Raw genomic sequence first — 26,941 nt, forward strand, 5'->3', positions numbered from 1 at the left:
TACAGTGCAGAGTGACCATTATCAGTGTATAGAGATACCCAGCATCATTATACAGTGCAGTGTGACCATTATCAGTGTATAGAGATACTCAGCATCATTATACAGTGCACAGTGACCATTATCAGTGTATAGAGATACTCAGCATCATTATACAGTGCAGAGTAACCGTTATCAGTGTACAGAGATACCTGGCACCATTATACAGTGCAGTGTGACCATTATCAGTGTATAGAGATACCCGGCACCATTATACAGTGCAGAGTGACCATTATCAGTGTATAGAGATACTCTGCATCATTATACAGTGCAGTGTGACCATTATCAGTGTATAGAGATACTCAGCATCATTATACAGTGCAGAGTGACCATTATCAGTGTATAGAGATACTCAGCATCATTATACAGTGCACAGTGACCATTATCAGTGTATAGAGATACTCAGCATCATTATACAGTGCAGAGTAACCGTTATCAGTGTACAGAGATACCTGGCACCATTATACAGTGCAGTGTGACCATTATCAGTGTATAGAGATACTCAGCATGATTATACAGTGCAGTGTGACCATTATCAGTGTATAGAGATACTCAGCATGATTATACAGTGCAGTGTGACCATTATCAGTGTATAGAGATACTCAGTATCATTATACAGTGCAGTGTGACCATTATCAGTGTATAGAGATACGCAGCATCATTATACAGTGCAGAGTGACCATTATCAGTGTATAGAGATACTCAGCATCATTATACAGTGCAGAGTGACCATTATCAGTGTATAGAGATACCCAGCATCATTATACAGGGCAGAGTGACCATTATCAGTGTATAGAGATACGCAGCATCATTATACAGTGCAGAGTGACCATTATCAGTGTATAGAGATACTCAGCATCATTATACAGTGCAGAGTGACCATTATCAGTGTATAGAGATACCCAGCATCATTATACAGGGCAGAGTGACCATTATCAGTGTATAGAGATACTCAGTATCATTATATAGTGCAGTGTGACCATTATCAGTGTATAGAGATACGCAGCATCATTATACAGTGCAGAGTGACCATTATCAGTGTATAGAGATACTCAGCATCATTATACAGTGCAGAGTGACCATTATCAGTGTATAGAGATACTCAGCATCATTATACAGTGCAGAGTGACCATTATCAGTGTATAGAGATACTCGGCATCATTATACAGTGCAGAGTGACCATTATCAGTGTATAGAGATACTCAGCATCATTATACAGTGCAGAGTGACCATTATCAGTGTATAGAGATACTCAGCATCATTATACAGTTCAGAGTGACCATTATCAGTGTATAGAGATACCCGGCATCATTATACAGCACAGAGTGACCAGTATCAGTGTATAGAGATACTCCCCATCATTATACAGTGCAGAGTGACCATTATCAGTGTATAGATATAAGAGCAGTAGCAGTATACTCACACATTTGTGTGCAGTTGGAAGTCTCCTGCCGTGTAGCCCAAGGCAAAGTTATTCTGTGCCAGTCTGGATTTTGCGGTGTCGAAAGACATCTGATAGCCGGCCAGCCAGCCTTGGTATCCCAGGACTCCCCATCCAGTTATAGTGGGACCAGCCAGGTCCAGGTCCACATCAATGCCTAGATTGGCATAGTCTCTCTTATAGGAGGTCTTCAGCTTGGCACTCTTTTTGCTGTAACCCACAAGATTCATAAATCTACAGTGCAAAACCCTCATCTGTGTCATCTCAACATTTATTACAATTCTATACCCGGTCGGGTCGCAGCTATAGAACTATCCCATCCAAAACCACCAGGCGCAGGAACACCTTCTCCCAATTCTGCTGCTAAACTAGTGCGATACTGTCACAAGGGTAGCACCCCCTCTCTGCTGCTCACTCACACAGCCCCAAGGTCAGTAAGGCACCACAGCCTGGCTGGAACTGAACTGTGCTAACTTTGGACTATATACAGACTTTATGTGGACTTTATGGAGTTACCACAGCCTGGCTGGAACTGAACTGTGCTAACTTTGGACTATATACAGACTTTATGTGGACTTTATGGAGTTACCACAGCCTGGCTGGAACTGAACTGTGCTAACTTTGGACTATATACAGACTTTATGGAGTTACCACAGCCTGGCTGGAACTGAACTGTGCTAACTTTGGACTATATACAGACTTTATGTGGACTTTATGGAGTTACCACAGCCTGGCTGGAACTGAACTGTGCTAACTTTGGACTATATACAGACTTTATGTGGACTTTATGGAGTTACCGCAGCCTGGCTGGAACTGAACTGAACTAACTTAGGTTCTTATAGTTATCCTTTAATTTATTACATATGGAGTAGATAAGAACTTGACAGGAATGGATGATGAGAAAATGGGGAGTTTTATTGTTGCAGTGCTGGCTACAAAGAGCTAATCTCTCTCAGCAGCACAGATGAGATAGGCAGCATCAGGTAATCTGCAATGTGTTTAGAGTAAAAGACTAGTTGGTGACCCTCCCAGCTCCTCCCCAATTATCCAATATAGGTGATGAGGGGATGGGGTGGAAAAAGGGGGAGTTAGGACAGTTCACAGTGGCATTCGACATGCACACAGGAGCACAGGGACAAGCTTTGCAAAATCCAGCAAGCCAGTTAATAAAAAATGAATAGTGCAAAAATGGTTTAGGGGGTGTACAAAACTATGTGCATTCTTCACTATATATGCATTAAAAAATAGCAAACCTGAATAATAGCTTTAATTGCTACAAAGCATATTACTATTATCCATTTTGTACTTGTGGCAAAAAAAATCTAAACTACCGGTACTAATAATTTTAGGAAAATAGTTGACCTGCTCCTTCCGATAGATTACAGTAGACCAAAGATGAACCTTGTGTGAGAAAGCGTCAGAACAGTCAGGCCACTTTTCCACAAGCAGCTGAAGGCAGTGAATTCACCAATGTAGTTGCATCTGAGCAGGGTGTCTGCCACTCTCAGGTGAGACCTGTTTTCTTGCCACCAGGTAACACCGCCACATATAAAACGTGACACTCCCGTTGTTACCAAACACTGCCATTCAGCTGCATATAATTGCAGCTGAATAGAGCTTGTAGCCGGCAGCCGGGAGGCTGAACTACGCAACAAAAGAGCAGTTTAGCCGTCCGTGGAAAAGAGGCCTTACCCGATGTCTAGTGGAACCATAAACACTCTCTCTTACTAGAAAAGGGTGAATCTGAAGAACACAAGCTATAGTGGTGAATTTTATACACAAGTTCCAGCTTAGATCCTTGTCATCAGCACCAGAAGCTATGACTATATTAGCTGCCTGCAGCATGCAGTTTTAGTCCATCATACAAGCAACAAAAACATTAATTCATGAAAGTGAACCAGAGGTGAAAATAAACTGATGAGATAAACTATTGTATTTATCCTCCTACTCCTACTCTTTTTTCAGATATCCCATGGTTATTTATGGCTGTACTTTGCTTATCAGTGAGGTTTACTAGATACCCGACAAGGTTCCAACTAGGGATGTGCTCACGAGTAGTGAGCTACTCGAATTAGTCATTAAAATGAGGCTTGTCTCAGGTGTGTGGCTGGGAGATGAGGGGTTACTTTCCCAGAATTCCGCCATCACGTTTTGCACACGGCGTATGGGACGCGTTGCAAGACGCACCAGCGCACACTACCTCCTTCAAGCCGGAGTGCGAGACGTGATACGCAGAGAAGGCGTCAAAATTCTGGGAAAGGAACCCCTCGTCTCCCAGCCGCACACCTGAGGCAATTAAGCCTCATTTTAATGACGAATCCGAGTAGCTCACTACTCGTGAGCACATCCCTGGTACCGACAAGACAGACGATGTCACTTCCATGCCCAAAAATTAATTCAGGTAGCAAAATAAAGCAAGTAAAACAGCCTGAAGTTTTTGGCTAACAAACAGTAAGCTTTTGGCCCTTGGGCCTTCGTCAGACTGAATCCTGTATGCTTACAAGACAGCTTTATACATGCTATTCAACTGCCTGGTTATGCTTTGCACTGTACATACACGTTTATCTCATCATGTCACATGTCGCCTCGGGTACACTTTAAGGTGATTTTGCAACCAAGATCCAAAGTGTAATGAAACAAAAAGTATGGGGGATGTGCCACTCACCCAGTATTGGGTACAAATGTGGTATCCAACGCCAACTTCAAACCCTGAGCCAACTGCATGTAAAGAGAAGGGCAAAGACGACTTGTTAACCCCAACTTGTGTCACACCCACCACCTATGAGAAGTGACGTGCTGGGGCTCACCTTGTCTTCCAGGGCCACCTCGGTGGTCAAAGTGTTGTCAGTGTTCCATTTCTGGGTGAATGTGAGTCCAGCATCTTTCATCTTGTACTTGGTCTCCAGGTTGCCAGTTGCTTTCCCTGTATCAGTGTTTGAAGAGCCACTGCTGGTGAACTCCTACAAATAACACCCAATGGGGCAGACGTTACACCTGATGTGCTTACAGAAATGACTGTAGCTATACAAGTAGCACAACCTAATAATGTTCTTTAAACACAACCAGATGGGCTAAATGTTACAGCTAACAGGTCTATAAAAATTACTACCCGGGAAACTGTGAAATGAAGACGACTGGGCAAATACCACTTGGCTTGCTTGCAGAAATGACCACAGCTGTGCCTATTCTATAGCCTATTACATAAATGTCCTGCAAGAAGTGCAAGCCTTGTGGATATCCAAACATGCAGTCAATCTACATGGAAGAGGAACAGATAATTCCAGCTTTATGTGTTAATTAGGTAAGGACCGCCTCATGCCAACTGGCGTGAGCGCGGCGGCAGCCCCAGGACCACCTAACGCCAATTGGCGTGCAGTCCTGGGGGCGTGTTTTGCAGGAGATCGCACACGCTGCTGGAATTGTCTCCCAGAGGTGATCGCCGCTAGGAGACTGTTAGACGGCAAAACCGCAATCTATTAACACTGACCAGCGCTGCGATCTAAGGCAGCGCTGTACTGGGGACAGCCGTGTCACTCGGCTGTCCCCTCCATAGACACAAAGGCTGATGCCGAAGTTGTGTGCCGAATTGTGTAGCCCTGCAGCGAGCCCTTAAAGCTGCAGTGGCCTCAATTGTAAAAAATAGCCTGGTCACTAGGGGGGGGGGGGGGGGTCAAGAACGTGGTCCTCAAGAGGTTAAAGGATACCTTAGCTCTCATTTAAATTTCAAAATGCCTCCCTGTTTATGTGTGTAGAGGTGCACATAGTCCTACCGCACCTTCCGTGGCCCAGAGTCCTCCTCGGTTTTTATTCCTGCCGTTCTTTATATCCTGGTTGGTGCATTCACAGTTAGCGCCCTTCGTCCTGGACATTCTCCGCTGCGCATGCGCAGTATGTCCTATTGGGATGCCTGTGACCGCAGTCACCAGTATACTGTGCGCACACACGCAAGCATGATGGTATACCCAGCATGCGCTGTAACAGGCAGCCCAACAGGACATACTGCACATGCACAGAGCATTATGCCCAAGTCAAAGGGCGCTGACCGTACCAACCAGGAAATAGAGAACAGCAGGAATAGCGGGCACACCAAGGAAGACACCGACACACACACACTTTTAAATTTAAATGAGCCGCTAATGTATCCTTTAAGGTGCTCTGATGGATGTCACCTGTCGGAGATAGGGACCCCATTCCCTTTATTATTGATTTATATAGTACCAACATCTTCCGTGGCGCTGTACAACAGCATACATGGTATAACAATACAAAGTACACAATACAACAGTTAACAATGCAAAACAATGATTGATTACTGCTGATGCAGTGTACAAATCAATTACATATTTTTACACAGGGGTGAGAGGTATGCGCACACACATTACACAGCAACGTGAGGTAAAAGGGGAAGAGAGCCCTGGCCAACAGGCCTTACACAGTCTAAAGGTTTCAGGGATAGGCCAGTGGGTAATGGGAAGCTGTGTATGAGATGGTAGAAATGGTGGTCAGTGGCTGAAGTGTCCTAGGTAAGAGCGGTCCATCTTCACCAAGACCTCAAGGCATAAAAACAGTTTCTTTCCCTCGCTGTCAACCTTCTGAACTCTCTCCACGTAACTGCCCATCCCCACAGCACCATGCCGGCACGGAGGCACTCTACACACAGACGGCGCTCTAGCTCAAGCTGACTTTTGGGCTTTTTTTTTTAATGTCTTTGTGTTGTTACTTATGCTACATTATCTCTCTCTGCAAATGTTGTGTTCCTTTCTAACTGCTTGATTTGTCCTGTATCTGTATCTATACCCTGTATCAGTACCCTGTACGTGCCAAGCCCAATTCCGGGCACGACCCAGTCGTGCTTGGCGATAATAAAGATTCTGATTCTGATGCTTGCCTGAAGAGGTGAACTTTCAGATTGAGGCTAAAAAAGGAAAGTATTAGTGAGTGGTGGATGTATTGAGGAAGGGCGTTCCAAAAGAGGTGAAAGGATCGGGAGAAGTCTTTTATGTGGGAGTGAGAAGTGGTGACCAGAAACAGCAGAGATTGCGTCTAGGATGGAATCTGGAAATAAGTTGATTTAGATAGGAAGGAGTTTATAGAGAGCTTTGTAGGCAAGAGTAAAGAACTTAAATTGCATAGTTCGTGGAACTGGTAGCCAGTGAAGGGACTGAGAATAGGATAGGGCTGGAGAAGAGTGGGGAAAGGTGGAGGAGTCGTGCAGCAGAGTTCATGATGGACTGTAGTGGGGCTAAATGGTTAGCGCGGAGGCCACAGAGCAGAGAGTTGCAATAGTCTTGTTGTGAAATAATCAGGGCATGCACCAGAAGTTTGGTAGTGCCCTGTATGAGAAAAGGGCAGATGCGGGAAATGTTTTGTTTAGGTGGAGGCGACGAGGAGGATAGTTTGTCAATGTGTGGTTTGAATGAGAGACTAGAGTCCAGTAGTACACCTAGGCAGCGAGCCTGGGGGACAGGCATTATTGAAGTGTCATCAACAGAAATAGTGATGTTAGGAAGGGGCATCGAATTGTGAAATGGGAAAATTAACATTTCAGTCTTGTCCATATTGAGTTTCAGAAAACGGGAGGACATGAAGGAGGAAATTTCACTGAGACAGTCAGGGACACAAGCTTTTAAAGTATCCAAGTCAGGTGCTGATTTGGGTATCATCAGCATATAGATATTGGAAGCTAAAGGAACTAATGAGTTGACCAAGACCATAAGTGTATAGAGAAAAGAAGAGGTCTGAGGACTGAGCCGTGAAAAACTCCAACAGTGAGGAGTCTTGGAGAGGAGGTGGTGTCGGAATGAGCGACTCTGAAGGTACTATCTACGAAATAAGAGGGAAGCCAGGAGAGAGCAATACCCTGAATGCCCATGGATGATAGGATTTGGAGAAGGAGAGGGTGGTCCACTGTGTCAAAAGCAGAAGAGAGAACTAGGAGGATAAGAATAGAGGCCTTTAGATGTAGCAGTTGCCAGGTTGTTTGTTACTTTGAGTAGGGCAGTTTTGGTTGAGTGGCTGGGGCGGAATCCAGATGGGAGGTTGTCAAACAGAGAATTAGCACTGAGGCGACGGACTAAGTCAGTGTAGACATAACACTTAGGTAGTTTGGAACAGAAGAGGAGGAGAGAAATAGGGCGGTAGTTTGGCATGGAAAAGGGGGTTAAGAGAAGGTTTATTTGAGTTTAGGCATTGAGGACTAGTTTGAGTGTGGATGGAAAGATGGCCTTTGGTGAGAGAAAGGTTGAAGAGGAAGTTTAAGGCAGGTGAGATGAGTATAGGGGAATAATGAGGTAAGAGAAAATGGGGTCAAGGGGGCAAATAGTGGGGCATGATTTAGAGATCAGACAAGAATCAGTGAGTTTACATAGTGGTGAGAAAAGGTTAGGGGGATAAAAGGTTTGGGGTTTGTATGGAGAGAGGAGGCTGCTGGGTGAAGCTTTTTCTGATGTTTTTTTTTTCACTAAAGAAAGTGACAAAGGGCGTGAATCATAAACTGTGCTGCTTGATGAATTAATTCCAGAGATACAGGGAGTTGAAGGTTGAATGTTTGGCTGCTGAGAGAGCCTTTCTGAATGTGTGTAAAGCCTCTTTGTAAGTTTAACTCTGAAGCGCGCAGGCAAATCATTTTTTTGGCACCGCCGTTCAGCTATCCAGGAGCGGTGTTTCTGTAGTTTAATCTGTTGTCTGCCATGTCACTTGGATAATAAATGCCAGAATCTCCCAGATGGGCACCCAGACAGGAGTGGGGAAAAAAGCAAAAGGAAAAAGTCATCCAAACTGTACTAAAATTGGTTTTATTTCATTCTGTGTGCACTAGTGCGCCTTTCGTTTCATCTCAATGCAGTGATCCAGCACTCAGGTAACGTGTAGAAGGTTAATGGGCAAGGCAGGGGTAACACGACGGCAGCTGAGGAGTGGCGCTATTACTGTCAGATGTGAATGGCAGTAAGTGTTATGTGATGGAACATAGATGGTAGGCGATACCCAAACCCCATGCCCTGGCCCTTTATTACAAATGGGGAAAGTCTTTTGTCTTACCATCTTTAGGTTTTTTCCAAGCCGCATGAAGAAGAGAAGGGAAGATCACATTACAAAAAACAGCAGCAGCTGTGAATACCGTACAATGATACACAATTATCTAGACAGCCACTTACAACCCCACTGGAGGACTTTGTCTTCAGCTCCAACTTCACCAGACCGAACCCTGAAACAGAGAGTCATCACAGCATTAGATTTCCAGCTTCACCAAACTAGCTGCTCAGCTGTACTCACAAAAGACAAGCATGTTTGTCATAAGAGTACTTACATATTTTTTTTTCTATACATCTGGGGGGAACTGTATAGGGGAGGGAGGGGATCACTAGACAACAGGGATCTGTATAGAGGGAGGGAGGGAGGGGACCACTAGACACCAGGAAATTGTATAAGGGAGGGTAGGGCCAACTGGACACCAGGGAACTGTACATGGGAGGGAGTGGGGCCAAAGGACACCAGGGAACTGTAAGAGGGAAGGGACCACCAGACACCAGGGAACTGTATAGGGAGCAGGGAGACTACTTGCCACCAGAGAACTCTATAGGGGAGGGAGGAGGTTCACGAGACACCAGGTAACAACCACTAGCCGACCGCGTCACACCGATAGGCGTGGCCGCGGCAGCCCCAGGACCACCTAACGCCGTAAAGGTCCCGCGGGCCTGGTTTGCAGGAGATCGTGCGCGCATCCCTGATTGGATGACGGAACTCTACGCCGCCTTCATTCTCCCAGCAGCGATCGCCGCTAGGAGACTGTTAGATGGTGAAATTGCTGTCTTTTAACAGGGTACAGTGCTGCGATCTATGGCAGTGCTCCCTGGGGGACACAGACGTGACCGTGATCAGCCTATGACAGCTGATCACGGGGATTGGAAAAAAAAAAAAAAAATTGTAATAAATATTTAAAAAAAAAAAAAAAAAAAAAAACACATCCTGGCAGGGATCAGAGAGCTCTGTGGGAAATCACTTGTGTGCTGTGTTGTGCGGCCCTGCAGCGAGGCCTTAAAGCCGCAGTGGCCAATTTAGCAAAAAATGGACTGGTCCACTCATTTACAGCGTGTTGGTGCACAAATACAAATTTCCATGCACAGGCCCTACCAGTGCCATGACCAGGTTCTTGTTCTAGCCATTATGGTGGAGGGACTGGCAGCAGAACAGGGGCCTCTCAAAGCGTGCCTATGAATCTGCCACCGGGAAATTTGGGCGCTGGGTAAAGCCGATATGCAGCTTACCCCACTCCTGCACAAGTCCCAGTGGCGTTAATTACTATTCCCCCTCCAGATCGTAATTCGGCTACCAGCTATTGCTGGCAGACAAATGACAGTGTATTTTTAGTAATTTGTGCTCCGCCTTTTGACGAACCCCAAATTACTCACTGTGCGCCGCAATAGCTGTAATTCCTATTACGACCTATGGTGGCGACGGCTGCGCCCAAATCTCCTGCGCTGTTATTAAAACGCTCTCCTCTCAGATGGCAAAGCCTGTGCTTCTAAAATGCTGATCTGACAGGACTGGATCACCAGCATTGCAATGACTGAAAAAGAAAATATACATTGTGACTGGACTCTACTCAGAACGTATCATATAAAGGTAATCAAAACAGTCTTCTAGATACAATTCTAAATGCATAAAACACTCAATAATAATAGGGGAGACATGGCAATCTGCCACTGCTTGTGTGTATCATGCAATCAAAGGGGCCTGCTATCAGCCAGTTCTATCATTTTCAAAGAAAACAGATGTATGAAGCAGATGTCACAATGACTGGGTCTGACAGCCTCATCTTTCCAAATTAAAGTGACAAAAGCCAGACAGCACCAATGTATACTTCCTATTAGATGGAGAGACTCTGGATTTGGATATTTCTGGACTAGTCAAGCCATCAATTCAGTTCACAGTATACGAGAGACAAAACCCAGAGTATGCATTACCGGTGTTGTCCACTGCAACATAACTTTTTTTAAGGCAGTGAGCATTCTTACAAAGCACTATTGCTTTACCATTCTTTTTTACTGCCATGAAGTGGCACCCACAAAGCATCAAAGCTGCTGCTAACTGTCAGCGGAATCTGTCTTTTCCCTGAGATAAAGGGCTGATGAAGGCCTGAAATGGACTGGTGCCATTGCGCTTATTGTCAATATAATACAAAGTGGGCTGAAAAAAATGGAACACTGACCGAATCACAGAGCAACACACCCCTCCCTTATGATGTTCCCTGGTGTCTAATGTCCCCCCTCCTCTATACCGGTACCTGGTGTCGAGTGGCCCCGCTTCCTCCTCTATTCAGTTCCCTGCTGTCTAGTGACCCCCTTCCCTCCCTTATACAGTTCCCTGGTGTCTAATGGGACCCCTCCCTTCTCTATACAGTTTCCTGGTGTCTAGTGCCACCCTTTCCTCCCTTATACATTTCCCTGGTGTCTAGTGCCCCCCCCCCTCTATACCAGTACCTGGTGTCGAGTGGCCCCGCTTTCTCCTCTATTAAGTTCCCTGGTGTCTACTGACCCCCTCCCTTATACAGTTACTTGGTGTCTAGTAGAATTCCTCCCTCCTCTATACAGTTCCCTGGTGTCTAGTGCCCCCTTTTCCTATACAGTTCTCTGGGGTCTACTGCTTTCCCTCCACAATATGGCTTCCCTAGTGATGATCTAGGGCTTTACCTCCTGTATAGCTTCCCTAGTGGTCTGAGCAGACCAAACATAATGCTGGTGACTGATTCTTATGATGTAAACAGAAACAATTTTACTTAACATAATACAATTTATTTAGGTAATATCTTGTGACTTTTGCCATTTTGACTAAAAGTAGATATGTGAATCCCTTGCACAGCTAACAGTGGACCATCACATCACATGGGAGACATTAGCTTTTCTAACAACACAGCTGGGAATCCCCCAGAACACCAACAAAACAGAAAGCTGCACTGCACTTTGTAACGCCTCATATTTGAGACTTTGATTGTGTGAGAGCTCTAAAAGTTTGTCCTTTTATTATACATCCCTTATTGTCAGCAGGCTGCCACAGGCAACAGCTCTACTTCCTACATCTGTGTTCAATTTCAGCAGAACATGCAAGACTAGACACTTGATAACTGAAAGAAACTTACCATAGCCTTTATTAAAAACATCACGGGCTGCCTTGCCCAGGTCTGCGTAGTTGGGAGGTACCGCCATGATTCTGTGGGGGGAAAACGACCGTAATTTTTCAGTTTATAAAAAAAGGAAAGGTAAGATTGTGTGCAGCCACTAATTAGAAAATCTTGCCTTGATCAGAACATTCCACACATTACAGTGAATCTCAATACAATCTGACCTACAACGTGACCTGTGTTGGTAGTAATAGCTGAAAAAAAGATACTGCATGTCCCCTTAAAGCGAATCTGAGATGAAAAACTAACTATAACAAGTAACTTGTCTATATAGCTTATCTAAGGTTTAGATCGTTTACACAGCATATCTAGCTTCAAAAGTTTATGATTATTTATTCCTGTGATACAATGAGGGCAGCCATGTTCTGTTTGTCACATTGTCACAGGCTGAGGGTTGGAGATGCTATCAGCTTGCCTGTGTGTAAATTCAGTCCCCTGTCCACCTCCCCGTGCCTCTGAAATCAATGGCTAGTAACCTCCTCTTCCTCCTCCTGCCCAGACTGAGCTCCCATAAGCCCTTGCTGCAGTGCCAAGGCACAAAAGGAGCTGTGGGCGAGGCTTGTTTAGTATTAAAACAAAAAAAAAGTATTTGGCTTGAGGAATGCCCTATAAACTATATGAAAGGAACACAATTATGCAATGAGTAAAAGTTTATCTCGGACCCACTTTAAATCCTGTCTATAGGGGACTACAGGGGGCTAAGGACACTATAAATATGGAACACTGTTTAAAATATAGGAAGTACTGTATATTTTTCCAAGAGTAAAATGTGCGCTAAATGACTTTTCTTTTATGCTACTGTTGCTTACAGTAGGTAGTAAAAAAAAAATAAAAAAATCTGACAGATCTCACAGGGTTTGGACTAGTGCATTTCCTCATGGGGGACTCTCAGTATTAGCTTTATTCTTCTCACTCCCTAGAGAGGAGCTTAAAGGAGGAGAACTATAGTGAGAGGTATATGGAGGTTGTCATATTGATTTCCTTTTAAGCAATACCAGTTACCTGGCAGCCCTGCTGAGCTATTTGTCTGTGGAATCACACAAGAAACAAGCATGCAGCTAACCTTGTCAGATCTGTCAAAAATGTCAAAAACACCTGATCTGCTGCATGCTTGTTCAGGGTCTATGGCTGAAAGTATTAGAGGCAGAGTATCAGCAGGATAGTCAGGCAACTGGCATTGCTTAAAAGAAAATCAATATGGCAGCCTCCATATACCTCTCGCTACAGTTGTCCTTTAAAGGGACTCCGAGCACCTCTCATGGGCATGCCTTTAAGCCAGACGAGTCCCAACAAAGTCGTGCTATGACCCCTCTGGAGGAGCCTCTTGCAATGGCTATGCGTGTCACTTCCTCTTCCTGCTTCCTTCAGTGATGCATATCTCTAACAGAGAAGACAGGGGTGACCCGGAAGTTATAACATAGCCAAGACGGCAGCCGCGATTTTTAAATTGATATCCAAAGAAAACAATTTGGAGTAGAACGGCGAGTCAAGAACAGGCATCAAATGAAAGAGAGGAGAGCACAAGCTACTGAAAGGTATGCATCTTTAAGTACTTTGCAGTACTGGTCAGTCTTAAAGGCATGCCCATGAGAGGTGCTCTGAGTCCCTTTAACAAATATGCCTGCCTGCCTCCTTACTCATTTGCACACTGTTTGGGCAGCTGGATTGAACAACTGCCATTTAGTGCTTTTGAAAATAAAGCAAGCTCTGATGCTGCCCCATGAGAAAATGGACTAGTCCAAAACATGTCAGATCTGTCAGGTTTGTACTAACTACTGTAACTGATAGTGACATAGGAAAATAAGAAAAAATACATTTATAGTGCATTTTATTCTGGAATAAATGTAAATTTTGATATATTTACATACACATGTATTTTATTTAGTAGTCCTTTAAGTAATAAATTACCATTCGACACAATGTAATTATGCAAGGTTTGAATCACAAACCCCATTCCTACAACATGACCCTGCAATAAATTTAGAATTGGCTCTACATGTACATTATAGGAGCCGACAGCTGCAGTCACATGACCCATTAACTAATGGCATTCAGCATGCAGCAGAAGACAGGATCCATTGTGCAGATAGGTTATCCCTGGCTCGCCGCAAGAGGCACCCTGGAATAAGCCTCTTATATTACAATGATCTAATCCATTTATAAGAACAGAATGCACACATTGAAGCTGTACAGTGCAATCTATACCTACTCATAAGTAACAGTGGTAACAACACACGGCCTGCATTATACACATTTCTGAAATATCTCCCTGTTAGTCGCACAGCACATCAAGGTTTCTCTTTCATTTTTACTACTCAGTGCTCAATAGAAAAACAAATGAAATGATTTGACAAGTGCAGCACAAAGACTGTGTGCCATACAGCATTATCTAGAGCCGGGCCTCACGGACAGCACTGGGTAAAGAGTGTGCTGGTAAAATGTTGTACAGTATATTGTTTTGTAGCACACCAATCAGCTGAGACTCAGATCTCCACTCTAAAGGTGGCCATACATCTCTCATCTTGGTAGCCAATCGACCATGCGATTTGATCATTATAGAATCGGATGAAAATTGGTGCAGCCAAGAGCATGCCCGATGTGACCAATTTTGGGCCGAAATTTGTTGCATGTATCGATTGGACATTCTGCAATATTTTGGGCCGTCATGGTCGATCGGGTGCGCGGCGGTAACCGCAAACGCTATCGGGACAAGAGACGAACATAACGAAACTCCCGGGGCTGTTCCCCCTAGTCTATAAAATGTACCCCCTCCTGTGAGTGCATTTATACATTACCTGGCCTGTGTCACCCACTGCACGGTGCCCATCCGCCTTCACAAAGTCCCGCTCTTCCATTAGCGCTATACACTCCGGCGCAAAGAACCCTTGTGTGTGACATATGGAACAAACCTTCAAATTCCATCATTTCTTATGGGGAAATTCGCTTTGATATAAGTGAAGGGATGACCCTTTGGTTTTCGCTACAAGCAATATATGCCGAAAAGATGCACTAGGATGTGGAAATGAGATTGTTACATAAGGAGTATCTACCCAAGTGGTGTGCGAGTTGAGAATTGGCTCTTTATTCTATGCTTTATTCTTGCTTGTAACTCTACTACTACTACAAGACATGCTGAGGGAGGGGGGAGCAGTACTGGAGGAATAGCTGAGACACAAAAAGGACTGTCAATTATTAACAGGCTGCCAATGGAATACTAGGGAAATTTCGCTCTTGCAGCACAGCTGAGGTTTACAATGTTCCACATGACGCAAGCTATGTTGTTAAAGGGAACCTTAACTGAAAATACAAGAGTTTCACATACCTGGGGTTTCGACCAGCCCCCCGCAGCCGTCCTGCGCCTGCAGTGTGCTGAACCAATCCGCCGTTTCCCTGCTGTAACTCAGTTCGGCAAACGCATCCTGCGCAGGTGCAGTAAGAGAGGACTCTTACTGTGTCTGCGCAGGATGCATTTGCCGACGTAAACGTGTACGAGGATGCGCGCAGTGTACCGCCAACTGATCAGTTGGCAGAAACGAATCTATGCTGCAGCAGGGGAATGGAGGATCCTGAGGCCTAGGAGCCCAAGGCGGAGCAGTTATTTTCAGCGCAGAAGATTTTGGCACAGCCAGCGTTACCATAGACCATAATAGAAATTACGGCTATAGCGGCGCACGCTGAGTAACTTCGGCACCATCAGAAGACGGAGCTGAAGTTACTTTTAAAACACTGCAATTCGGCCTCCAGCTATAGCTGGAAGCCGAATTACATCATTCCCCACTATCCACGTGGACCTGGAGGGGGAACAGTAATTAACGCCTCCGGGAACTTGTGCAGCATGGTAAGCCATACCGGCTGTATCCTGCGCCTAAGTCTCCCGGCGCTGATTACACATGTATGCGCCTCAGGATCCTAACTAACTAACTAACTAAGGTTCCCGGGCTCCTCCTCCTACAATGCTGAGGTCACAGCCTGCAACTGCTAAAGCCAGGAAAGAGGCACAGAAATCATCAGCAGGACCCAGGAAGAGGCTTGCTGCCCTGGGCAAAATTTGAGGCGCATGCTGAGGTGGATTGGCTGGTAGGAAGAGTGGAAGCCGTGGTCCAGGATAACCCAGCTTGGCAACACGGGGAGAGCCCGTGGAAAACTCTGTGCTTACAATCACGCAGAACATGTGAGTGGAATTTTCAAGATAAAAGGATTTATTCATTTTACTGTATCACGCTATGAGAGACATTTTTTGAAGTAATATGCGGCAAGAGATTGTGGGAACCGCTTGGCAGTCCAACAACGTCCACCTGTGATGGCACCAGGATCCTGAGGCTCCTAGGCTTCCTGGATATGTGCACAATTGGCCAGTCTGACAGTGGCTAAATTATCTGGTGTGTCTGTATGCCATCAGGTGTCTATGGTGGAGGATCACAGCACAGAAGATTGGAGAGAAGGAAGTTTATATATGAACTTTGGAAAAATCTAATATGGATGTCCGCTAAACAATTTTTATGGACTATTAATAGGTTTTCCAAATCTGGTTGCAGTGCACTCCTGGAACAGTTTAATTTTCAGCTAAAGCGCTTTCATATATTTTAATAAAGAAAACTGGATAAGATTTTTTTTCCAAATCTGTTTCTCGATTGCCATTAAAGGTACATACACACGTCAGATTTTTCTAAACGAGGTCGTTTGGACGTCAAATCGGGTGTGCATACAGTCGGTCATTCAGCTGATAACGCTGGTTTTGGCGGATCGGTCAAAACCAGCATTATCAGCTGAACGACCGACTGTATACACACCCGATTTGACGTCCAAATGACCGGTCGTTTGGAAAAATCAGACGTGCGTATGAGCCTTTAAAATGATATTCTTTGGTTGTACAGAAGACTTAATTGGACCAAGCATTTTTATGTTCAAAAAACCTAAAGAAAGAACCAAAAAAAAATAATGTACATTGTACTATATAATAATATTTATATAGCGTCGACATCTTCCACAGCGCTTTACATATAGTATACAGTATATATTGCTTACTTGTATTACTGTTCCTGATTGTATGTGTTGGTTTGCATGTATGTGTTCGTACCATCTCCGACCCATGTCTGTCATAGTCTAGGGCCAATGTGGGGTGGCGAATAATTAACTTATTTGTATGTTTTTGGGATGTGGGAGGAAACCAGAGTGCCCGGAAGAAACCCACACAGACAACATACATACTACATGTAAATAGTGCCCTGGCTGAGATTCGAACCGGGGATCCAGAGCTCCAAGGCACGAGTGCTAACCACTATACCGCAGTGCCACACATGGGCAAAGCAAACCGCTAAAAATAATTGGCGATTGTTCTTCAGTACACCATTTCATAATAAACATTTTCCTTTCCAGATCCCCCATGAGAGGGTAAGGGTCCTTTTACACTTAATCAATTGCTCTTAGTTATAACTGAAAAAAAAACAATTTTCTAAGTAATGCCCAGGCTTCCCTATAGCACAGTTCCCACGATACGAGTTTTAACTGAAATCTTTTTCACAATGCACTGCTATGGGAAAACCGCGTACCAAGGCATACCAACGCATTAAGTGTAAAAGGGCCGTAAGAGTCCTTTTACACTTAATTAATGCGTTGCATTGTGAAAAAGCGTATAGTAGGAATTGAGCCATAGGAAACTATGGGCATTACTTTGAAAATCAGTTTTCTTTCAGTTATAACTGACAGCAACTGATTAGAGCAAAGTGTAAAAAGGGCCTTAAAGAGAACCTGTACTGAGTAAAATTATGTAAAATAAACACTTATTGTAGCTGCAAATGAATATTACATACTTACCTCACCACCAGTTCCTCTCAAAAGCTCACCATTTTCTTCTTACAGTGAACCCCTTCAGTTCTGACAAGATTTTGTCAGAACTGAAATATACCAGTTGCTGTCAGTTATATATCAGCTGCTGTCAGTTACAACTAAATATGAAAGGTAATGTCCATGTTTCCCTATGGCTCAAGTGGGTGATATTACAGTTTAACGGTGTGCTGATCAGGAAGCTGTTATGGGGTAATGGCCATTTCCATTGATCACAGTGGACAAACAGGACACAGGAGAGGAGAAAGATTGATGAGCAGACTACATGGGAAGCAAGTATGACTTGTGTATGTTTATTTTGACGTTTTATCTTCAGTTCAGGTTCTCTTTAAGCTGGGCATACATGATACAATCTTGGTTGTTCAATCTCACCATTTCCATGTAGTATAACAGCATGCCAAAACTGTCTTTTCAATCTGTTGGTCCTTATACTACATAGAATTATTAAATCTGTACAATCAAGATTGTATAGTGTATGGCCATCCTAAGTCTGCCATGATTGTCATCTTTATTCCAAAAACATCAGTGTCACGGCTAACCAAGTCAATACGAACTTTCTAACCAGCATAATTTTCAAGGGTGACCGGGTTAGTGTCTTCATGTCGCAGACTGGCTCACACTGGTCTGGCAACGACAGGCAGTACCCCGCCCCACACACTAGACTAAGGCCTTCCAGCCAGTCTAGGCTATAGGCAACACAGGAATGTGCGTGCAACTGGTGGAAATTATGTGAAGAGACATGAAATAAATGGAAACCTTTATGTTACAGAGCTGCTTTTTATTGGTTTCCTGGAGAATGACAAAAGTTCAAAGTTCCCAGGATATAGGAAGAGCCAGCCCTACACACCACACCACACCACACCACGGCAGAATGTGATGGTGCTCAGTGCACACTTACAGGCCTGTCTGTGATAATACACAGCACACACGGCATAATAGCAAGGAAATAAAATGAGAGGGGAGGGCCCTTTTACACTTAATGCATGCTGCTTGCTTTTTTTGTACGTATTTCTATGCGGTGGTTTAACTTCAATAGGTGCAGAGGAAAACGTATTACCATGCACTTCTGTGCGCTTCTCCGCGTTAAAACAAATGCTGCTATTGACTTTCATTTCTTAAAATGCAAGCAAACCAGTGTTTCAGAAGCGCAGGCAATCGCAGCACAATGATCTAAACGGGGACAATCGATTTAAATAGGTTTCCTGGACACCATGTGTTACGCATTGTGTCAGCATTGAGCTACAGTGCATAAAAACGCCCATGATGTGAACGAGGCCTTAGTGTAAATGGGCCCTAAGGGTTCTTTTATACTATATCAGTTGCCCTCAGTAACAACTGAAAGACAACTGATTTTCAAAGTAATGCCCATGTTTTCCTATGGCTCAGTGCCCACTATACACGTTTTACCTGAAAGCGTTTTCCACAATGGACTGCTATGGAAAGTTAAAACGCATCAGTTTTTCAGTGTATAGTGTGAAAAGAGCATACAGACTCTTTTCCACTAGAAATCGCCTAATGCAAACACAAAGGTAAGCAATTGTGATTTTGCATCAATTTTGTATATGCAATTGCGATTATGCATTTATCTTTTAACATTGAAGTGCAATTGCAAGTAAAATCGGTAGAAGTGATTGCGCTTCACATAAAATCGAATCGCGGAAATGGAAAAAACTTTCCACAATTCCTATTTTAAACTAGCAACCCTAGCTATTTAAAAATAGCTGGTGTATTGCGTTTTGAATCGAAAAAGAGCCCTAAAAGTTAAAATTAAATATGGACTGAATATTGTCAGACAGACATAGAATCTATCCCAAGTATTATCAGACACAAGATCTGCCAGAGTGAAGCATGCACAAAAATGTCACAGGTGTGGCTAATTGCTACAACTCTGGACAACTGGTTTCGTAATAGGATCTTCACAAAAACCCCAAGGTGGGATTGGACGCACTAACTCCTCCCCTCACACAGCTCATCATTCTCAGGACCTCTTCTCAGATTTCCGCTCTGCCCTATGCACCAATACCAGGCAGGTATAGATAGGGGGAGACGTATGAGGCCCGGTTCACACTTGCAGTTAGGTGGCAAACGGATCAGTTATCACTCTGTTTCCGTTCAGTTTCCTCACATCCCCTCAGACCCCCATCCCCAACGTGGATTTTTCTCCTTACAACTAGTGTGAAGAAACGTCCCATTTTCTCATTGCCCCCAGTGCAGGGCTTCAGGATCCGTTTCTGTTCTGCTGGGCTCAGCGGTCCGGAAAAATTGCACAGAAAACCTACGTTCCATTCATCGGATTGTGAGGAACAGATCCGTTCGAACGGAGGGATGTGAACAGATCCATTCGCATTCGTTCCCTTCCGATCTGGGAATGGACCGTTTTTTAAGGCTAATGTGAACCAGGCCAAACTCCAGAAGAGGAGCGAGAATTTTATTCTACCTATACACATGATGGCCAATGTTGTTTTTACAGTTCTGAATCAGGGACTGCCTTACTTTCCCCTTCAGTGAACTTGTGTACTCATAAATCACACAGACTGTCAAATGTGTACGTGAGCATTCACCATACCTATCACCTATAACAGTAACAACCCATGTGACAGAATCTTATACATGCTGCATTCCACTGGACAGGAGACAGAACAATGAATATGCTATATACTACAGGACATGTCATATCACACGTTCCCCAAATGCAGCACCAGGGCCTTATGTAACCCCCCTGGGCAAGCATACTGGTACCAGACAGATGACCATAATTACTGAGAGACAATAGCTGTTTCCTGAATATCTTGTAGCTAACAACTCATGCCTGTAAATGGAGGCCATACAGCTCTGCTAGACTGTAGTAAAAGGTAAAATCATCAAACACTGGAGACCAAAGACCAGATTTCCTAAAGTTTCACTGAATGGGAGAACATAAATGACTCTGAAAACTCAGCCTGGATGTATGAAAAACGTTCCACCACAAAGCTTCTTAAGCTTCATACCAACAGACAGATTTTTGTGGCGAATCATTAATGACGAATGACCATTTGCGCAATATCGTGTAACATTGTATAACGAAGTTAATCAAATGATGGTCAACGATGGCCGATAACCTGCGATAATCATTCATACCCAACATTTGTTCCCATGGTACACGATTGCGGAAGATGGATTGGGGAACGCCACTGCGTATCCCCAGATCTACCCTCCGTGGTCTTTGTGGTGGGTATTCAGCTTTACACATGCTAGTTTAAAACGGATCCAAGATGAAAAACTCATTATAACAAGTAACTTGTCTATATATCTTATCTATAGTTTACACAGCAAATCTAGCTGCAAACAGCTTCAACAGTAAATGATTATTTATTCCTGTGATACAATGACAGCAGCCATGTTCTGTTTGTCACAGGCTGAGGGCTGGAGATGCAATCAACTTGCCTGTGTGTAATCTGACAAATTCAGTCCCCTCTGCCTCTGAAATCTCTGGCTAGTAACCTCCTCCTCTTGCCCAGACTGAGCTCCCATAAGCCCTAGGCTACAGTGCCAAGGCACTCTAAAAAGCTGTGGGCGAGGCTTGTCTAGTTTAAATGGAATTGGAGTATTAAAACAAAAAAAGTATTTGAGACAGAGACAGAGACAGAGAGACAGACAGAGAGACAGACAGAGAGACAGACAGACAGACAGACAGACAGAGAGACAGAGAGACAGAGAGACAGACAGACAGACAGACAGACAGACAGACAGACAGACAGACAGACAGACAGACAGACAGACAGACAGACAGACAGACAGACAGACACACACACACACACACACACACACACACACACACACACACACACAAAACTTCCTTGTACAATTTTCTTTTTGCAGCAAAGCAAATTAAAATATGTAACACAAATGAACTGTCAAATATAAAAATTGCACAGAATAACAAGTTAATACTGGAACTATCGCAGGGAGTCTGTGGTTTGCAGTGGGAAAAAGCCCCAACACTGTATGCCTTCTGTTCCCCCCAGCATCGGAGATTCTTAAACCATGTCCTGCATACAAAACAGTTGTATTTGTGGCTGACACAGGGGGGAGCGTGACCCTGGTATGAGGGGCATAGCTGGGGGGAGAGGGAGGGGACATGACTGAACTGCCATACCAGGAAATCCCATCACACATATGGACTCTGTGAGGCTCTGGAGAGGCAAACTAGTTACAGCAGCAACTAAAAGGCTGCGTCGTTTGCTTAACATCAATGACTGGAATCCAACACAGGAGCCCTGTATGACAGGAAAATGGTTTCCACTGTTACACAGATCTATCTGTTTACTCCAAAAGGCTCACACAAAAAAATGTAGACTAAATTCACACTGTGCATGTTGAGTAATGCATGTAACCAGGGCTGTGGAGTCGGTAAAAAAATCCACCGACTCCGACTCCTCAGGTTAGGATTCCTCCGACTCCTCTAATTTGCATATTACAATCTTGTTGATTGAAAGTATGTAACATGAAATGCATCTCTTGACTGCCAACGCTTAGGAATTTTAAAAGACAACTGAAGTGAGAGGGATGTGGAGGCTGCCATATTTAGTACCCGAGAGTAAACCTGAGAGATGAAATTAAAGTTTTATACATACCTGGGGCTTCCTCCAGCCCCCTTCAGGCTAATCAGTTCCAGGAGCGTACTACTCCTGCACAGCACTATTGCGCAGGTGCAGAATGTTCCTGGCTGTGGGAGTGGTATGCGGCCGGACAGCGCTGACTGGCTGAATTACCAGGACTCATAGCAGAAGATCCAGGTGGTGGAGGAGGACAGCGAGGGACTGATTAGCCTGAAGGGGGCTGGAGGAAGCCCCAGGTTATGTATAAAACTTTTCTTTTCATCCCTCTCAGGTACCCTTTAATTCGTAGTCACCAAACCAAATTTTAACAACATATCAAATTATTTGATTTCATGAGCAAAGAGAGTGGCCTACTTCCATCTCATTGTTCATCTCTATTAGGGACAAGGCTACACATCAGGCTTTATTCTTACAGCATAGATGTTTAGTATATATAAGAGATTCCTGTGTACACATTATATATACAGTCACAATCAGATACTGTATGTATATCTGACTTTAAAAATACGGGGACTGCTTTATTAAAGCAACACAAGTAACTATTTTTTGATGGGTTCATTTCATTTTTGTGGACTAAGCACAGCTATTACTGTATATATAAATTATTTATGATGACTATTATCTGTGAAATAGAACATTTGATCATATTTTTTATTTTAATTACAGTTTAAATTCATTAGGAGTCAGAGTCAGTGCCTGTATTCCCGACTACAGGTACCCAAAAATTGCTGTGACTCCTCAACTCTCACTCCACAGCCCTGCACGTAACGCATGCATAATGCAGCACACACTACAGGTCATCCTCATCGCTGGAAGAATTGCGACGTAACGTGCATTTTCAAACACTTTATCCAGAAATGCACTGAGGAAATAGTTTGGATACCGTGGTCCGTTACAATGCAGAGCTGAGAACATGTCCATACAGTTGTATAGGCAGTGCATTCACAGGCAGCAACACACCGTGGGCTTGATTCACTAAACCGTGATAATATCACACCTTATCTTAGATATCACGCCTTATCAAAGGTAGCACACCTTATCAGAGTAGCATAACAAGTGCTACGAACTTATGCCTGCTAATTTGCAAAGGCACTCATCCTGCCCTGAGCCCCTGCGGGTTTGTAGTGCTCGCTATGCTACTCTGATAAGGCGTGATATCTTTGATAAGGTGCGATATCTTTGATAAGGTGTGATATTTGAGTTATCACGGCTTAGTGAATCAAGCCCAGTGTGTGGAAGTGCATTCACAGTCAGCAATACACAGTGTGCGAAAGCAAAGGAAATATCCACAAAGCATTGAACAGAAAGTTCTGCCAGTTATTAAAGTTCAGGCCCCTCTTGGTGCAGCCCTTAATGATCATACCACAGCCGAAAAGGACAACCGAGGTGACATGTGACATGATGAGATAGACGTGTATGTACAGTGCCAAGCACACAAATGACTATTGTTGCAGTAGAAGAAAAGCGCTGTGCACCAGAGCAATATGCTTGCAATTTTATTCCAAAAAGGTTACATACAGGCAGCAAAGACAAAGGGGGTAGCAGATGGCCTAACAGCCGTTTCACGGGGAAACCAACCGCCTGCTTCCTCAGAGAACAATAGAATGCAAAAAGTGCCCTTAAACACATTTAATCATTTAAAACTCACCCACCGTCAGAAACACCAGCAGGAGCATCCAGTGCCGGGGGGAACTAAGGCCATGCCCCTTCTAGGTGCATCACAGGGCTCCTGGAGCCAATCAGAGTCCAAGGCTTTCATCCTATCACCACACAGTGCTGGCTCCCACGCGGTGTATTGTGCGGATGGGCTGAGTGTGATTCAAGGCAGGGGGGTTGCCAGGATATCATTCTGTGTTTGTAAACACAGATTTGTCCACAGTATTTGTAGTTTTTTCAGACTAATCCCTTAACCTCCCTGGCGGTATGCCTGACACAGTGTCGGGCAAGCCGATGCAGGGGATCGCATCGCCCCAGGAGGATTCTTTTAAATAAAATTTGTTCCATATTCTTTAGCTAGCACTTGGCTAGCTACATATCATCCCCAAGTGCCTCCGCTCTCTCCCCGATCCCCCCCGCAATACATACCCCCCAGGGATCCCACGATGGCGCAGCCTCCCGATTAGCTCCAGGCTTCGCTTATGGGGAGGATCGGGACTGCGCATGACGTCATGTCCGATCGTCGCCATAGCGACGACTGAAGCTAATTGGGAAGCTGCGGCTCTCGCGGGATCGTGGACGGGTGAGTGTTGCAGGCGGCGATCGGGGGGAGCAGATAGGTGCCTGGGGACTTGGGGGCCACAGGTAGCTAGCCTAGTGCTAGCAATGAAGCTTAAAACAGGTTTTATTTAAAAAAAATCACTCCCACGGACGCAGCCTCATAAACTGCGTACCGCCAGGGAGGTTAATATCGAAGGCTGGAGGAGCGGCTATGTGTAATTTCAAGCTCACTCAGGCATACTGTGGACGAATTTGGCCAATGGAGCAGGTATTCTGCCCACATCTTTACTTCTATACATTATTTATCTTCACCTATATCTCTAACTGCGATCCAGTTAAACAATATACACTCACCTAAAGGATTATTAGGAACACCTGTTCAATTTCTCATTAATGCAATTATCTAATCAACCAATCACATGGTAGTTACTTCAATGCATTTAGGGGCGTGGCCCTAGTCAAGACAATCTCCTGAATGCCAAACAATGTCAGACTGGGAAAGAAAGGTGATTTAAGAAATTTTGAGCATGGCATGGTTGTTGGTGCCAGATGGGCCACTGAGTATTTCACAATCTGCTCAGTTACTGGGATTTTCACATACAACCATTTCTAGGGTTTACAAAGAATGGTGTGAAAACTGAAAAACATCCAGTATGCGGCAGTCCTGTGGACGAAAATGCCTTGTTGATGCTAGAGCTCAGAGGAGAATGGGCCGACTGATTCAAGCTGATAGAAGAGCAACGTTGACTAAAATAACCACTCATTACAACCGAGGTATGCCGCAAAGCATTTGTGAAGCCACAACACGCACAACCTTGAGGCGGATTGGCTACAACAGCAGAAGATCCCACCGGGTACCACTCACCTCTACTACAAATAGGAAAAAAAGGCTACAATTTGCAGAGCTCACCAAAATTGGACAGTTTAAGACTGGAAAAATCAATGTTGCCTAGTCTAATGAGTCTCGATAGTCAGAATTTGGCGTAAACAGAATGAAAACATGAACCCATCATGCCTTGTTGTTGGTGGTGGTAGTAGTGTAATGGTGTGGGGGACGTTTTCTTGGCACACTTTAGGCCCCTTAGTGCCATTTGGGCCTCATTTAAATGCAACGGGCTACCTGAGCATTGTTTGACCATGTCTTTCCCTTCATGACCACCATGTACTCATCCTCCGATGGCTACTTCCAGCAGGATAATGCACCATGTTACAAAGCTCGAATCATTTCAAATTGGTTTCTTGAACATGACAGAGTTCACTGTACTAAAATGGCCTCCACAGTCACCAGATCTCAACCCAATAGAGCAGCTTTGGGATGTGATGGAACGGAAGCTTCGTGCCCTGGATGTGCATCCCACAAATCTCCATCAACTGCAAGATGCTATCCTATCAATATGGGCCAATATTTCTAAAGAATGCTTTCAGCACCTTGTTGAATCAATGCCATGCAGAATTAAGGCAGATCTGAAGGCGAAAGGGGCTCAATAGTATGGTGTTCCAAATAATCCTTTAGGTGAAAAAAAATAAAAGGATAGATATATATATATATATATATATATATATATATATATATATATATATATATATATATATATATATATATATAAATAATATATACACACACATACACATGTATACATACATACATACATACATATATATACACATATACACACATATACATACATATGGAAAACTATTTGCCCCCTTCATGATTTCTTATTCTTTTGCATGTTTGTCACACTTAAATGTTTCTGCTCATCAAAAACCGTTAACTATTAGTCAAAGATAACATAATTGAACACAAAATGCAGTTTTAAATGATGTTTTTTATCATTTAGTGAGAAAAAAAACCCTCAAAACCTACATGGCCCTGTGTGAAAAAGAAATTGCCCCCTGAACCTAATTACTGGTCGGGCCACTCTTAGGGCTAGTTCACACTTAATTTAAAAACGTATCCGTAGCTACGTTTTTTGTCCCGGACGAAAAACGTAGCCACGGATACCAATGTTAAAAATAGGAACAGCACACACAAGTTAAAAACGTATCCGCGTGCGATCCGCGGAATACGTTTTTAAACCCGGAACGCTGAGTCCGGACTTGCAGCATTTTTCACGGACCCGTATACACGTACGGGTAGTGAAAATCAATGGGGAAACGGGCCTCCCTCTTCACTGACATTTTGGGACACTGGAAACGGATCAGTTTCCAGTGTCCCATGGTGAAGGAGGGGGCCGCCATGCTGAAGGGGGTAGCAGCCAGGACGGGGGGCTGCGGGCAAAGCGGCGGCCAGGGGGGGTCACATCCACCCCCCCCCCTTGCTCACCTGGGTGCCCCCCTCCCCGCTCCCCCTCCAGCTCGCATATAATGTAATAATTTGTACCTAATGAAGTTCGGCGAGCCGGGCACTTCCGCCCACACCGCTCGCCGTCACTTCCTGCGATGCCGCCCACTGAAATACAGAGGGCGACATTGCAGGAAGTGACGGCGAGCGGTGTGGGCGAAAGTGCCCGGCTCGCCGAACTTCATTAGGTACAAATTATTACATTATATGCGAGCTGGAGGGGGAGCGGGGACGGGGGGCACCCAGGTGAGCAAGGGGGGGGGGGGGGGATGTGACCCCCCTGG

At 44.3% G+C, this 26,941-nt stretch overlaps 1 protein-coding gene across 1 annotated transcript in view; it reads right to left on the reverse strand.

Moving 5' to 3' along the window:
- The window catches only part of VDAC3 (voltage dependent anion channel 3), a 55,618-nt gene that overhangs the window by 16,678 nt on the left and 11,999 nt on the right, over nucleotides 1-26,941 (reverse strand). The window contains exons 2-6 of the mRNA XM_068274636.1: nucleotides 11,613-11,683; nucleotides 8,632-8,681; nucleotides 4,285-4,437; nucleotides 4,143-4,195; nucleotides 1,460-1,687 (exon numbers count right to left, since the gene is read on the reverse strand). Coding sequence (XP_068130737.1) covers nucleotides 1,460-1,687; nucleotides 4,143-4,195; nucleotides 4,285-4,437; nucleotides 8,632-8,681; nucleotides 11,613-11,679 — 551 coding nt within the window. The 5' untranslated portion in view covers nucleotides 11,680-11,683. The remainder of the gene's footprint in view (nucleotides 1-1,459; nucleotides 1,688-4,142; nucleotides 4,196-4,284; nucleotides 4,438-8,631; nucleotides 8,682-11,612; nucleotides 11,684-26,941) is intronic.

Source organism: Hyperolius riggenbachi, chromosome 3 (genome assembly GCF_040937935.1).
Source record: "Hyperolius riggenbachi isolate aHypRig1 chromosome 3, aHypRig1.pri, whole genome shotgun sequence".
Classification (NCBI taxonomy): Eukaryota; Metazoa; Chordata; class Amphibia; order Anura; family Hyperoliidae; genus Hyperolius; species Hyperolius riggenbachi.